Consider the following 17138-nt stretch of genomic DNA (forward strand, 5'->3'; position numbering starts at 1 on the left):
TTTCTGGCGGCAATCTTGATTCCAGTTTGTGTTTCTTCCAGTCCAGCATTTCTCATGATGTACTCTGCATAGAAGTTAAACAAACAGGGTGACAATATACAGCCTGGATGAACTCCTTTTCCTTTTTGGAACCAGTCTGTTGTTCCATGTCCAGTTCTAACTGTTGCTTCCTGACCTGCATACAAATTTCTCAAGAGGCAGATCAGGTGGTCTGGTGTTCCCATCTCTTTCAGAATTTTCCACAGTTTATTGTGATCCACACAGTCAAAGGCTTTGGCATAGTCAATAAAGCAGAAATAGATGTTTTCCTGGAACTCTCTTGCTTTTTTGAAGATCCAGCAGATGTTGGCAATTTGATCTCTGGTTCCTCTGCCTTTTCTAAAACCAGCTTGAACATCAGGAAGTTCACGGTTTACATATTGCTGAAGCCTGGCTTGGAGAATTTTGAGCATTATTTTACTAGCGTGTGAGATGAGTGCAATTGTGCAGTAGTTTGAGCAGTCTTTGGCATTGCCTTTCTTTGGGATTGGAATGAAAACTGACCTTTTCTAGTCCTGTGGCCACTGCTGAGTTGTCCAAATTTGCTGGCATATTGAGTACAGCACTTTCACAGTATCATCTTTCAGGATTTGGAATAGCTCAACTGGAATTCCATCACCTCCACTAGCTTTGTTCGTAGTGATGATTTCTAAGGCCCGCTTGACTTCACATTCCAGGATGTCTGGCTCTAGGTCAGTGATCACACCATCCTGATTATCTGGGTCGTGAAGATCTTTTTTGTACAGTTCTTCTGTGTATTCTTGCCATCTCTTCTTAATATCTTCTGCTTCTGTTAGGTCCATACCATTTCTGTCCTTTATCGAGCTCATCTTTGCATGAAATGTTCCTTTGGTATCTCTGATTTTCTTGAAGAGATCTCTAGTCTTTCCCATTCTGTTGTTTTCCTCTATTTCTTTGCATTGATCTCTGAAGAAGGCTTTCTTATCTCTTCTTGCTATTCTTTGGAACTCTGTATTCAGATGCTTATTCAGATCCTTTTCTCCTTTGCTTTTTGCTTCTCTTCTTTTCACAGCTATTTGTAAGGCCTCCCCAGACAGCCATTTTGCTTTTTTGCATTTCTTTTCCACGGGGATGGTCTTGATCCCTGTCTCCTGTACAATGTCACAAACCTCATTCCATAGTTCATCAGGCACTCTATCTATCAGATCTAGGCCCTTAAATCTATTTCTCACTTCCACTGTATAATCATAAGGGATTTGATTTAGGTCATACCTGAATGGTCTAGTGGTTTTCCCTACTTTCTTCAATTTAAGTCTGAATTTGGCAATAAGGAGTTCATGGTCTGAGCCACAGTCAGCTCCTGGTCTTGTTTTTGCTGACTGTATAGAGCTTCTCTATCTTTGGCTGCAAAGAATATTATCAATCTGATTTTGGTGTTGACCATCTGGTGATGTCCATGTATAAAGTCTTCTCTTGTGTTGTTGGAAGAGGGTGTTTGTTATGACCAGTGCATTTTCTTGGCAAAACTCTATTAGTCTTTGCCCTGCTTCATTCCCTATTCCAAGGCCAAATTTGCCTGTTACTCCAGGTGTTTCTTGACTTCCTACTTTTGCATTCCAGTCCCCTATAATGAAAAGGACATCTTTTTTGGGTGTTAGTTCTAAAAGGTGTTGTAGGTCTTCATAGAACCGTTCAACTTCAGCTTCTTCAGCATTGCTGGTTGGGGCATAGACTTAGATTACTGTGATATTGAATGGTTTGCCTTGGAAACGAACAGAGATCATTCTGTCATTTTTGAGATTGCATCCAAGTACTGCATTTCGGACTCTTTTGTTGACCATGATGGCCACTCCATTTCTTCTGAGGGATTCCTGCCCACAGTAGTAGATATAATGGTCATCTGAGTTAAATTCACCCATTCCAGTCCATTTCAGTTCTCTGATTCCTAGAATGTCGACATTCACTCTTGCCATCTACAAAATAAAAAGTTTAAAAAAAGATGTTTGTGTTTTATCTGGTATATGTATCATTAGCTGGTGGAAGAATGTATTTCAGATATCTAGTTTATCTGTAAGTGCTTTTTTTTACACATTAAGATTAATGTCATGCTGATTATATACATTGCAAATACTTACCTAGTTTGTTTTTTGTCTTTAACCTTATTTGTATTTTCCTTTACTCAACATAAAAATTTATTTTTTATATGGTTAGATCTTCTCATTTTTCCCTTTGTGTTTTCATACCTTTTTTGTCATGTTTCCAAAGACCTTCCCTACCATAAGATAGTATCCTTTTTTTCCTACTATTTTCCTGGTTTATTTTTTCAATAAATTTCTCATTATTGAGTAATTTTAGATACATCAAAAATTTTAAAGTATGGAATTCCTATATTTTTAACTTATATTTTCCTCTCCATGAAATTTTTTATATATGCATCCCTTTACCGTTTATTCAAAAATATTTTAATACAACTGTATTCCAGGTACTGTTCTAGGCCCTGCAGACATGGCAATGAAGAGAGAGCTCAGATTCCTCCTTTAATTTATTATTATATTGAGCTTATATTCTAGTGAGATAGACAGACAATAACTGGTCAGTATACTTTGGAAAAATGTCATTCTCGTGTGGCTCTTATCCATTTGTATTCTGAGGCTATTTATCTCACTTGTTGTAAAGTTAGTAGTGAGTGGGAATTATTTTTTTTTAAGGTACATAGTACATCATAAGTGGGCTTCCCAGGTGGTGCTAGTGGTAAAGAACTCGCCTACCAGTGCAGGAGACATAAAAGACGCTAGTTCAACTCCTACGTTGGGAAGATCTCCTGGAGGAGAGCATGACAACCCACTCCTGTGTTCTTGCCTGGAGAATCCCATGGATAGAGGAGCCTGGCTGGCTACAGTCCATAAAGTCGCAAAGAGTCGGACACGACTGAAGTGACTTAGCATGCATGCACGCACACACATCATAAGCACATAATAATAAATGTTTTTTTTTAAGTGGATGAGTTAATGGACCTATGTCATTTACATAGACAGTATATTTTCTTCACTTATTTTTATCAGTTGTAGACTAGGCCCATTACAATACAAACCCCTTCTGTTTAATTAGCAATGTCTTAAGTGTTTTTAGGGTTTGATCATCATGATAAAAAAATAATAAACAGTTAACACTGAGTACATACTATGTGCCATGAATTAAGTCATTTAATATTCTTTAAGATAAGTATTTATATTCTCCTCATTTTCTGGTTGAAGAAATTTTAGCTTAAGGACTCATAGTCAAGAAGAAGAAGAGAGAGGTTAGGAACTCAAGAAGCATTTGGATCTAAAACTTGAACCAAGACTAGTGCTTCTTTATTCATAAACTGTCCACTACTCTTCAACAAGCATCCTCTACTCTTATCAGGCATATTCCTTCTTTCTCTCTGGCACACTACATTCACTTTCAACCTCCATAGATGCTTATATTGAACTTTCAGCCTCTCTACCAGCCCCCCAACAAATGCACACATATACACCTAAAATACTGTATTCTTTTTACAAACCTTATCCTTTAAATTCTAAGCTCAATCTCACCTCCTTTCCAACAACTCTTTTTCTAAGTTTCTAAAGTATCAATAGTCTGTAAGTCTCTTCCAACTGTGATACACATAAAACTAGGGCTATAAGAGTTCCTAGGGCATGGGAATATATAATTTTCAAGAACTGTTATGTAGATCTTCCATTTCTACTGTGTTCTTTTCTAAAACTTCTATAATTATGCCTATGATGAGGGTGTCAGGCTCCTTCATTCCTGCCATCCCTTTAACAATTACTTCTCTTCCACTTCACAAAGAAAACCCAAAATAAAAAGGATGAAGTGAGAGGAACATATCTTTCACCTACTATAAATTTTACTGTGATGAATTGCCATGTGGTTTTAAAACCTCCAGGGGCACCAAACAAAGGAATAATTCAAAATATTGACATCAGTGTAAGAAAGAAAATGACTTAATGATTGGGTTAAAAACCTTTTGCAACCAGGTAATCTCCAATTTTAACAAAATTGAAGGAAGACTAAGTTGAGTAGCAGCTAATAGATCATTAAAATAATTTTATTAGTATATCCATATGTAATTTTTGGCATATAACTCAGAATGAATTTGACAGTTTGTTTGACATCTGTATTTATCAGGATGAGGTTTCTCAGAACTAGAAACCTCCTAGAAAATAGGAATAGGATTAATACTTAATGTTGTGCCATTTAATCAATAATTTATTTATTCACACATACCTTAACTAATTAAAGAACCCAATGTGCTCACCATTGAGATACATTTCTAATTAAATTTTATCCTTAATGCCAATAATTATCAAAATAGATAATATATATGTTGTTTTGATCAATTTATATGAACAATGATTTTTAAAATAGTTCAATCTAGAGAACTCCTTAGAGCCTATCTATGGTCATAGGAAATTTTAAAATCTGATGACATATTTTTGATGCATAGAAATATGGTAAGATAATCAATAAAAGACTGCCAACCATAAAGTTCTATTACATTACGATAAAACTAGGGGAAATTGAAATGGAAATATGAATTCAAGGAGAAAATGAATAATATTAATTTCCATCTGTTAAACTTTTAAAATTGAAAAATGAAAGTATCAAATTCCTATGATATTAATATTTAGATTAATAAACATAATTAGATTATGTTTTAAAGAGTTGTATTATAGTGTCATTTTTAAATATTGATATTTAAATATACTGGAAATTATATATCCTTAACAACTAGTTACACTTAGAATTTTTAAATCTAGATGTCAACATAATATATAATAGAGTATATAATTTTTCATATTCTTTTAGGGAGTACATGAAAAGAAATACTTAAAGGCTACTGTCCTCATTTGTTCTCATTTATTTCTTGAGTAGGTTTCTTATCTTCCTGTCTAGATTACAAGTTCTCTTTGTATAAAAATTATATCCTATTTCTTCCATTTTCTCCAGAGATTCATGAAAAGGAGCAAGTAAGCAAAGTAACATGCTCATGAATTTTATGTATGTTTTGCAAATATTGCTCAATTCTGCTCTTTGATCAGGAAAGTGTCTTCATCCCAAATATAATTTCTCCCCACCCCACCCCCACCTGCTATTGATGCCTGGCATTCCTTCAAATAGTGTCACAAATTTTAATTCCACATTTATTCAAAATGTGTATATTCTTAGGAGATGTAACATTGATCTAGAATCATATTAGACTAAACTACTTCCTGAGAACAAGTTTTTGTGAAGGAGAGTGAGGACAGTCAGGAGATTTACATGTTGACTCCTTTACCTGATTGCAAACAAGCATCTTTTCTTTATTGAAGTGACCCTGAGGGGCCTGTTAGGTAGGACCTTATTGGAAAAGGTCAGTTTTCATTCCAATCCCAAAGAAAGGTAGTGCCAAAGAGCACTCAAACTACCGCACAATTGCACTCATCTCACACGCTAGTAAAGTCATGCTCAAAATTCTCTAAGCCAGGCTTCAACAGTACATGAACCATGAACTTGCAGATATTCAAGCTGGTTTTAGAAAAGGCAGAGGAACCAGAGATCAAATTGCCAGCATCCTCTGGATCATCAAAAAAGCAAGAGAGTTCCAGAAAAACATCTATTTCTGCTTTATTGACTATGGCAAAGCCTTTGACTGTGTGGATCACAATAAACTCCGGAAAATTCTGAAAGAGATGGGAGTACCAGACCACCTGACCTGCCTCTTAAGAAACCTGTATGCAGGTCAGGAAGCAACAGTTAGAACTGGACATGGAACAACAGACTGGTTCCAAATAGGAAAAGGAGTACGTTAAGGCTGTATATTGTCACCCTGCTTATTTAACTTCTATGCAGAGTACATCATGAGAAACGTTGGGTTGGAAGAAGCACAAGCTGGAATCAAGATTGCCGGGAGGAATATCAGTAACCTCAGATATGCAGATGACACCACCCTTATGGCAGAAAGTGAAGAGGAACTAAAGAGCCTCTTGATGAAAGTGAAAGAGGAGAGTGAAAAAGTTGGCTTAAAGCTCAACATTCAGAAAACGAAGATCATGGCATCTGGTCCCATCACTTCATGGCAAATAGATGGATAAACAGTGGAAACAGTGGCAGACTTTATTTTGAGGGGCTCCAAAATCACTGCGGATGGTGACTGCAGCCATGAAATTAAAAGATGCTTACTCCTTGGAAGAAAAGTTATGACCAACCTAGCTGCTGCTGCTGCTTCTAAGTCGCTTCAGTCGTTTCCGACTCTGTGCGACCCCCTAGACGGTAGCCCACCAGGCTCCGCTGTCCCTGGGATTTCCAGGCAAGAACACTGGAGTGGGTTGCCATTTCCTTCTCCAGTGCATGAAAGTGAAAAGTGAAAGTGAAGTCGTTCAGTCGTGTCCGACTCGTCGCGACCCCATGGACGGTAGCCCTACCAGGCTCCTCCGTCCATGGGATTTTCCAGACAAGAGTACTTGAGTGGGTTGCCATTGCCTTCTCCAGACCAACCTAGACAGCATATTAAAAAGCAGAGACATTATTTTACCAACAAAGGTCCGTCTAGTTAAGGCTATGGTTTTTCCAGTAGTCATGTATGGATGTGAGAGTTGGACTATAAAGAAAGCTGAGTGCAGAAGAATTGATGCTTTTGAACTGTGGTGTTGGAGAAGACTCTTGAGAGTCCCTTGGACTGCAAGGAGATCCAACCAGTCCATCCTAAAGGAGATCAGTCCTGAATATTCATTGGAAGGAGTGATGTTGAAGCTGAAACTCCAATACTCTGGCCACCTGATGCGAAGAGCTGACTCATTGTAAAAGACCCTGATGCTGGGAAAGATCAAAGGCAGAAGGACAAGGGGATGACAGAGGATGAGATGGTTGGATGCCATCACCGACTCAATGGACATGAGTTTGAGTAAACTCCGGGAGTTGGTGATGAACAGGAGGCCTGGTGTGCTGCAGTCTATGAGGTCACAAAGAGTCGGACACAAATGAGCAACTGAACTCAGTTTTAAATGATCAACCACATCAAAATCCTCATTTCTGGTAAAATATCACTCTTGAATAGAGTGCCTCCCAGTTCCTAGACTGACTGAGAAATGAAGAGTGACACATTTAGAGTGACACTGCTAGGCCTCCAATTTGCAAGAAAACTGAGCAGTCACAGCTGAACCTTCCTTTGGGAGAGTGAATGAGTTAAAACACATTTTCTGTTTCTAGTAACTCCGCATAATCAATGCCTTTGGCTGCAAATTTTAGGGAAATTTAGGGAAGGTTTTAATGCAGTGCCTAGAATGGAATGTGCATTCCATAGATCTTGGTCAAATAAATGGATTTTCAGGAAGGGAAAAGTACTCAAGTAATAATGGATAATAAATTAGACTGCCAATTAATCTGTAACCCAAGTCACTAAAGATGTGCACCCTTGACTCATTTTTCTCTGCAGCAAGTGAAAGGGAACCTTGCTAGGCTGCAGGCCTGCATCTCAGAACTCCGCATACTGCAAAGAGAAGGTTGTTTCAGACCACAAGGCACTTCTCTGCAGCTGGCAATAGAGGATGGGCTCCAGCAGTTCAAACAGTACAGCAGACACGTGAGCACAGGTGCAGCTCTGACCTACAGTTCCCTGGAGGTAAGAGATGCTGGCCTTAGGACACTAAGCTTTCTTCCCATTTAAGTCCATCGAAATCCTTCATTATTTGCCATCCTTCTATTGTTCGCTGTTTCATTTACTTGAAGGTCATCACTAGGCACTCCATTGGGTATGTGAGTGAGTTAAAATACATTCAGTCTCTGTAACATCAGGCATCAAACAAATGAGTTTAAAAATAATTATGCTCTCATCCATATGCTTATTCACCAATTAAAATGTCTATGTACAAAAGAAAATTGCATATATTTAATACTTGCCTTCCAGAGTTTGATGTTCAGCCTGGATTCAGATTGAGCAAGGAGAGACATCCAAGGGAAGTACCACTGAGAAAAGAGCATATAAGCTCTCTGATACTTAGTACACATCTAACAAGTGGAATTTAAGGATTCTGTTTCCTTTGTTTCTTCATGAAATCAAAGCACTTTGAGCAAGAGGGATACTGCCTGTGATTCAAGCAATCTTAAAAGCTGAAACGCAGTGGGGAACTTCCCTGGCAGTCCAGTTGTTGAGACTCCGTGCTCCCAATGCAGGTGGTGTGGATTTAGTCTCCGGCTGGGGAATTAACATCCTACATGCTGTGGCATGGCCAAAAAAACACTGAAACAAGGATGGCTTCTCACTAGTCACTTTCTGGGATAGATTCAGTTTGTTTGGAAGGGTGCTGTGATGATCTATCCCACCAGACCTCTCCCACCAGAATCTGTCAAATAAAACTTGATTTGCAAGTTACAATTAAATCCTCTTCTGTGCTCTAAGACACTACTACCAATTTCTTTGATGTTTATCCTCTAGATCTAATCTCTTACATTCTTCACTCTGTACATCAGTGAAAGAGGGCACAATGATTCTTTGTTTTATTTCCAGATTACCGTTCTGACTTCACAGCCTGGAAAAGAGGTGGTCAAACAGTTGGAGGAAGGATTGAAAGATACAGACCTAGTCAGGATCAGGAAGCTTCAGGTGGTTGAGATCACAAAGCGAGTCCTAGAATGTATGAACTCAGCATCCCCTGTTGAAGAGCCCAGCAATGAGGGTAAGGATTAAATGAAAAGGTTAAAAGGATGGTTAGAATTTTAATGAGTAGTCTTTTACAGCTGAGGAAGATTATTTTCCACGGTCTTTTTATATTCTTAAATGAAATAAATCCAACAGATTTCACTGTGGTCCAGAAAAGTGTTTCTAGGTGATAGCGTTTAGTTTTTAATCTTATTTTTAATTTTAGAAGCTATATATATATATATTAGTGTAAAATCTGAAACATTATAGGTAAAGAAAGTTAAAAATTCCTTCCTCCTCAAGAGATTGGGGTATCCTTTGTAATGTTCTAACAAATAGATATATAGAAATACTTTATATTTTAATGGGATCATCACATACATAATAATCTGTAACCCTCTTTGTGTGTTGTACAGCTGTCTATGTTAGTATCTGTAGACATGCTTCATTTTTTTACTGGATACATGATGTTTTTTACTTTCTGGTTGGACCATAGTTTGTTTGTTTAATTGCTTATTAGTGAATAACTTGGTTTATTACATTTTGCTGTACGAAGAGACTTACATGCAGGGCTGGCTTCATTGGGCCTATGACCAGTACACTCATTCAAGGCCCTGCATTTAAAAAGACCCCATGCTTAGAATTTAATGCTTTTGGGTAACTGTCTTAAAATTCTTGATAATTTTATTTTTGAATTTGTGCTTTGTAAGTGAAGTTTGATGGAACAATGGAACATGTGCCAGGGGACTATATTCTCAGTTCATATGTGTCCTGCCTACCTCCTACCTCCCCAGAATGGGTTCTCAGTCACTAGCTTTCCAGTCCTGATGGTCCTAGACTGCCTACCCCTACCAGTCACTACTAGCACCAGATCCTACACTTCTCTGAAGAGAAAATACTTAAACTGAGTTTTTAAATACAAGTAGAAATTAACCAAGCAGAGGGAGAGGAAAGGGAGACTCAAAAAGGAGACCAGGGGCATGAGAAAGCAAGATAAATCATCTTTCAGAGATAAACGCATGGTTCCATGTCAGGAGCCTATCAGGCAGAGGCAGGAGTAAGGCTCTAGAGGTAGACAAAGGTTAGATGAAGAAAGGCCATATATGCCATGTGCCCGTTCTGAGACATTTGGATTTAATGCTGAAGCATTGGAAATTTATGAAAAGATTTTGGTCAGAAAGTCAAATAGAGATTCTCAAGTTATGGAATTTAAGATTTTTAACTGATTTTAACTTATCCAAAACTCAAGTTAAATTCACCCTCCAGCAGTTATATTGGCTTTCTCCAAGGTTATACACACCTGGAGGTGCTCACTGTTCTGATACCATTGATCTCTTCCTGGTACCACAAAAATAACCTCACTCTTCACTTCACACCCTAATTGGGTCAGGGAGTTGGTAGCTAAGGGTGTGTTTCCCATCGAATTCTGACTCATGTGTATCCTTCCAGCATCATGGACTTCTGACATTGTGCCAGTTGGGGAAGGAGGGTAACCAGCCTTGCTGTGTGGTATATGATATCTTACCTACTATTCAGTTCAGTTCAGTCGCTCAGTCGTGTCCGATTCTTTGCGACCCCATGAATTGCAGCACGCCAGGCCTCCCTGTCCATCACCAACTCCCAGAGTTCACTCAGACTCACGTCCATCGAGTCAGTGATGCCATCCAGCCATCTCATCCTCTGTTGCCCCCTTCTCCTCTTGCCCCTAATCCCTCCCAGCATCAGACTCTTTTCCAATGAGTCAACTCTTCGCACGAGGTGGACAAAGTACTGGAGTTTCAGCTTTAGCATCATTCCTTCCAAAGAAATTCCAGGGCTGATCTCCTTCAGAATGGACTGGTTGGATCTCCTTGCAGTCCAAGGGACTCTCAAGAGTCTTCAAAAGCATCAATTCTTCAGCACTCAGCCTTCTTCACAATCCAACTCTCACGTCCATACATGACCACAGGAAAAACCATAGCCTTGACTAGAAGAACCTTTGTTGGCAAACTAATGTCTCTGCTTTTGAATATGCTATCTAGGTTGGTCATAACTTTCCTTCCAAGGAGTAAGTGTCTTTTAATTTCATGGCTGCAGTCACCATCTGCAGTGATTTTGGAGCCCAAAAAAAATAAAGTCTGACACTGTTTCCACTGTTTCCCCATCTATTTCCCATGAAGTGATGGGACCGGATGCCCATCACTTCATGGGAATTAAAATAGAAAATTAAAAATAGAGAACATTAAAAAGGATTAAGGGAAAAGCAACAAATAACACACAAAGAAACTTCCATATGGCTATCAGCTGATTTTTCAGCAGAAACTCTTCAGGCTAGAACCGGGTGGCACAATATATTTAAAGTGATGAAAAGGAAAAAGCTATAACCAAGAATACTCTGCCCAGAAAGATTGCCTTCAAAAATCAGGAATAAAACATGGGGGCCCCGTTACTGCTTTGATTCAGCATAGTTAATCATAGTGGTTTCCCAGATGGTGCTAATGATAAAGAACCCGCCTGCCAATGCATGAGACATAGAGACGTGTTCAATCCCTGAGTAGGGAAGATCCCCTGGAGAAGGGAATGGCAACCCATTCCAGGATTCCTGCCTGGAGAATCCCATGGACAGAGGAGCCTGGCAGGCTATAGTGCATAGTTGGACACAACTAAAGCGACGTAGCACACATGCATGCAGTTGTCATAGACTAGCAAAATAAGAAAAATACTAAAAAAATGTGAAGATTGGAAAGAAAGAAACAAAACTATTTTTATCTGAAACATACTTAATTGGCTACATTAATAACCAAAAGATTCTATGGAAAAACTAGTAAGAGTGTAACAAGGTGTTTGGACATACCCATGGACTATAGCTCGCCAGGCTCCCTGAGGATTCTCCAGGTAAAAATACTGGAGTGGGTTGCCATGCCCTCCTCCAGGGAATCTTCCCAAACCAGGGATCGAATCCAAGTCTTTCCCACTGCAGGCGGTTCTTCACCGTCTGAGCCAGTGCGGAAGCCCAGATGTAAGACAAACATACAAAGTCAGTAGCATTTCTATAATTAGAAACAAACTCTTAGAAACTTCCATTTTTAAATAAATACCTTTTACAAGAATAAAAGAGTAAAGTATTTAGAAATAAAGTTTAACAAAAGATGCATAGAATAGTTATTGGAAAAAGTTGAAAGCTTTACTGATGGCACCTTAAAGAAGATATAACTAAGTGGAGCATGTTAATGGATAGAAACATTCAATATCATAAGGATTCAGTTCTCCCCAAATTGATCTATCAATGCAATTCCAATCAAAATGCTATCAGAATTTTTTGATGAACTTCCAAGCTAATCCTAATATATATATTTAAAAGGTGATGGAATTCCAGTTGAGCTATTTCAAATCCTAAAAGATGGTGCTATGAAAGTGCTGCACTCAATATGCCAGCAAATTTGGAAAACTCAGCAGTGGCCACAGGACTGGAAAAGGTCAGTCTTCATTCCAATCCCAAAGAAAGGCAATGACAAAGGATGTTCAAACTACCACACAATTGCATTCATCTCACATGCTAGTAAAGTAATGCTCAAAATTCTCCAAGCCAGGCTTCAGCAATATGTGAAATGTGAACTTCCAGATGTTCAAGCTGATTTTAGAAAAGGCAGAGGAACCAGAGATCAAATTGCCAACATCTGCTGGATCTTCAAAAAAGCAAGAGAGTTCCAGAAAAACATCTATTTCTGCTTTATTGACTATGGCAAAGCCTTTGACTGTGTGGATCACAATAAACTGTGGAAAATTCTGAAAGAGATGGGAATACCAGACCACCTGACCTGCCTTTTGAGAAACCTGTATGCAGGTCAGGAAGCAACAGTTAGAACCAGACACGGAACAACAGACTGGTTCCAAATAGGAAAAGGAGTACATCAAGGCTGTATATTGTCACCCTGCTTATTTAACTTCTATGCAGAGTACATCATGAGAAATGATGGGCTGGAAGAAGCACAAGCTGGAATCAAGATTGCCAGGAGAAATGTCAATAACCTCAGATATGCAGATGACACTACCCTTATGGCAGAAAGTGAAGAGGAACTAAAAGCCTCTTGATGAAAGTGAAAGAGGAGAGTGAAAAAGTTGGCTTAAAGCTCAACGTTCAGAAAACAAAGATCGTGGCATTTGGTCCCATCACTTCATAACAAATAGTTGGGGAAACAGTGGAAACAGTGGCTGACTTAATTTGGGGGGCTCCAAAAATCACTGCAGATGGTGATTGCAGCCATGAAATTAAAAGACATTTACTCCTTGGAAGAAAAGTTATGACCAACCTAGATAGCATATTCAAAAGCAGAGACATTACTTTGCCAACAAAGGTCCGTCTAGTCAAGGCTATGGTTTTTCCAGTGGTCATGTACGGATGTGAGAGTTGGATTATAAAGAAAGCTGAGCGCCAAAGAATTGATGCTTTTGAACTGTGGTGTTGGAGAAGACTCTTGTGAGTCCCTTGGACTGCAAGGAGATCCAACCACTCCGTCCTAAAGGAGATCAGTCCTGGGTGTTCCTTGGAAGAACTGATGTTGAAGCTGAAACTCCAATACTTTGGCCACCTGATGCGAAGAGCTGACTCATTTGAAAAGACCCTGATGCTGGGAAAGATTGAGGGCAGAAGGAGAAGGGGATGACAGAGGATGTGATGGTTGGATGCCATCACCGACTCAATGGACATGAGTTTGAGTAACCTCCGGGAATTGGTGATGCACAGGGAGTCCTGGCATGCTGCAGTTCATAGGATCACAAAGAGTCGGACATGACTGAGCGACTGAACTGAACTGAAGATATATATTAAAGCTAAAGGTTTCCCTTGCCTGATATTAAGATGATTATTAATATAAGACTATTCTAATTAAGATAGTGTTGTATTTCTACAGGGAAAGACAAATGTCCAGTTTAGAACAGATGAGAGAACCCAAAAACAGACAGCCACATTATATGAAAACTTAATATGTGGCTAAGTTGACATGACAAAGCAATAGGAAAGAATGGATCTAGTCATTAAATCATACTGAAACTATAAGCATTCCATATGGGAAAAAATGAAATTTGATCCCTTCTGCTGCTGCTAAGTTACTTCAGTCGTGTCTGACTCTGTGCGACCCCATAGACAGCAGTCCACCAGGCTCCCCTGGCCCTGGGATTCTCCAGGCAAGAACACTGGAGTGGGTTGCCATTTCCTTCTCCAATGTATGAAAGTGAAAAGTGAAAGTGAAGTCGCTCAGTCGTGTCCAACTCTTCGCGACCCCATGGACTGCAGCCTACCAGGCTCCATTTACAATACTATATTTTAAATAGATTAAAGGCTTAAATTTGAAAGTTAAAACTTGAAAAATTTGCAGGAAAATACAGGAGAAAATTTTATCACGGAAGTTAGGGAGGAGGAAGAATAAATTTGCTAAGCATAAAGTAAAAGACTGATATTTTATGGTATTTGATTACTTCAAAATTAAGAATTTCTATTCATCAGAAACACCATAAAGAAAATAATGACATGTCATAACTATATTTATAACTCATATGACCAATAATGAATTGGTATCTAGAATACGGAATGCCTGAAACTTGATTTTTAAAAAAAGACTATCTAATTTTTAAATAAACAAAGTCTGAACAGGTATGTCACAGAAGAGGAAATCTCATGAAAAATAAACATAAGGAAAATTCTCACCATCATTAATAACCAGGGGAACACGAATTAAAACAATGATATCCCATCTTATACCCACTAGTTTGCAAAAAATTAACAAGTCTCACGAGAGTGTTAGCAATAGCAGAGCATGGAAACTCTTATATACTGACAGGAAAAATGTAATTGTTTCACAAATAGTCATTTTGTTATAAAGTAACATCCATAATACCCTACAACCTAGCAGTTCCATCCCTAGGAGAATGTCTCCAGAAAAACTTTTTATAAATGTGCACTTAAAGACATGTACAAGAACATGAATATTGACATTATTTAAAAAGCCAAAAATTAGAGTACTCAAATGTCCATTGAATGACTCATGAATAAATGTGTGTGCATGCTCAGTTGCTCACTGGTGTCTGACTCTGCAACTGCATGGACTGTAGCCTCCCAGGCTCTCTGTCCATGGGATTTACCAGGCAAGAATACTAGAGTGGGTTGCCATTCCCTTCTCCAGGGGATCTTCTCAATCAAGGGATCAAACCTATGCCTCCTGCATTGGCAGGCAGATTCTTTTACCATTACAATGTATATTCACAAAGTAGAATATCATACAGTTATGGAAATGAATGAACCACAGCTACCTACAACAGTGTTGACAGATCTTTTGAATACTGAGGAAAAAAGCAGATAACCAAGAATGTAGACAATAAGACACCTCTTTATAAAGCTCAAGCAAAACTAAAAGTATTTAATAAAACTAGCTTTAAAAGGAAAGATAAGATTTTTAAAAATTCAGCGTAGCGGTGTTTCCCTTAGAGAAGATCAGAGCAAAGCATATAGATACCTTACTAGCATCGTTGATCGACATCTTAAGTTAAAGGCTTCATGAGTGTTCATTTTGCTGTTATGCTTCATAGCTTAAATATGTGGTGCCTATATTCATTTGCATGTAATAAAATGTTTATAGTAGCTTTCCAAAGAATGACTAAGTAATCAATACGACAAAACTAAAACAGCCACTGTGATCAATGCCTTTTGGCACCCAGAGGGTGTCATCCATGTTAACAGCAGTCTGCATTCGTTGGGGTATGTATGTCTTTCAACCAGTTACAAATCATCTTAATGATGCTGTCAACCGGCCTCCATTTCTCAGCCTTGGAACCACAAGAATATCAGGTTTCTTTTCTAAGTGCTCACAAACCATCTGTTTAGTATTTCCTCCTAGTCTTTGCCAGGGATTGATGTCAAGCTATTTTATCCATATGCGTTCTCAGGAAACACCAAATGTTAACAGCCCAAACATATAAGATAAAGATTCATTGCGTCCTAAAGGATTCCAGAAAAAAAAAAAAAAACTTTTCTATGATTCATGCTTCAACACAGTTGTCAGAATTCTACTTACTGATTTTTTTTCTCTTTTCGGTATCCTTAAAAATACATCAGAAAATGCAGCTATCCATTGAATTTGTCTTTGAAAATTATATTAAAGTCATTTCCCTGTGGCATTAAGACTAAATTAGAACCACTATTCTTTTACTACCTAAAGATTTTTAACACAGAGACATTTATTAACAGGAGGCATGGCCTCAGAAAAATGACACCTCTTCTCTTCGTAAAAATTGAAGAATTTTTTTAGAGTTCAGTAGAAAACCTGAAGTTATTTGAAAATTAGGTCTTTTAATTTTTTCCTTACCTCTTTTGAAGAATAATTTGCATACTAAAAGTTTCATTCCCACTTCTCCAGTAGCTCAAATGGTAAAGAATCCAGCTGCAATGCAGGAGACTCTGGTTCAATTCCTGGGTTGGGAAGATCCCCAGGAGAAGGGATAGACTACCCACTTCAGTATTCATGGACTTCCCTGGTAGCTCAGATGTAAAGAATCAGCCTGCAGTGCAGGAGACCTGGGTTCGATCCCTGTATTGAGAAGATCCCCTGGAGGAGGGCATGGCAACCCACTCCAGTATTCTCACCTGGAGAATCCTCATGGACAGAGGAGCCTCGCAGGCTACATTCCATTGGGTGGCAAAGAGTTGGACACGACTGAGCGACCACGCATAGCACAAATTTCATCCAAACTGCACAAGCCAATGAGTTTTGACATTTGTATATGCCCACAAATCATCACCACAATCAAGATACAGAACACTTCCATCAACCCCAAAAGATTCTTCTTGCCCCTTTACACTCCATCCCTCACATATACTGCTGATCTGGTTTTTGTCTGTAGATTAGTTTGTATTTGATATAAATAGGATCGTATAAATGGTATAGAATCTTTTGTCTGACTTTTTCATTAGATTTTGAGATTCATTTATGTTGTTTATATCAACAAGTAGTTATTAGTTTCTTTTTATTTCTAAGCAGTATTATATGATTATGCCACATATTGTTTCCCCATTTTCCTGTTAATGGATGTTCAGTTGTTTCTAGTTTTTAACTATAGTTACTAAAGTTTCTACAAAATATCAGTACACATATCTTTGTATGGGCATATGTTTTTAGTTTTCATGAGTCTTACCATATTTATGGTTAATCTTTTTCCATCCACTTACTTTCAACCCGTTTGTGTCTTTATACTTAAAGTGTATCTTTTATAGACAGAAAATAATTGGGTCTTGCTTTCTACCTATTATGCTATTCTCTGCTTTTTTGGGGGGGTATATACTCCATTAACATTTACCATAAATATTGACATTGTTGGATTTATGTCTGTCTGTCATTTTATTTTTTTGTTTGTCCTCTCTGGTTTTTGTTCATCTTTTCCCTGTTTTCCTGCTTTCTTCTGGATTAGCAAACATATTCAGAATTCAATCTTATCTATTATAATTTAG

At 38.3% G+C, this 17138-nt stretch overlaps 1 protein-coding gene across 1 annotated transcript in view; it reads left to right on the plus strand.

The window, feature by feature from the left end:
* Positions 1-17138, plus strand: part of LOC102416273 (meiosis 1 associated protein) — a 55283-nt gene that overhangs the window by 17614 nt on the left and 20531 nt on the right. The window contains exons 2-3 of the mRNA XM_025260789.3: positions 7460-7645; positions 8531-8699. Coding sequence (XP_025116574.3) covers positions 7460-7645; positions 8531-8699 — 355 coding nt within the window. The remainder of the gene's footprint in view (positions 1-7459; positions 7646-8530; positions 8700-17138) is intronic.

This window comes from Bubalus bubalis, chromosome 12 (assembly GCF_019923935.1).
Source record: "Bubalus bubalis isolate 160015118507 breed Murrah chromosome 12, NDDB_SH_1, whole genome shotgun sequence".
NCBI classification, from domain to species: Eukaryota; Metazoa; Chordata; class Mammalia; order Artiodactyla; family Bovidae; genus Bubalus; species Bubalus bubalis.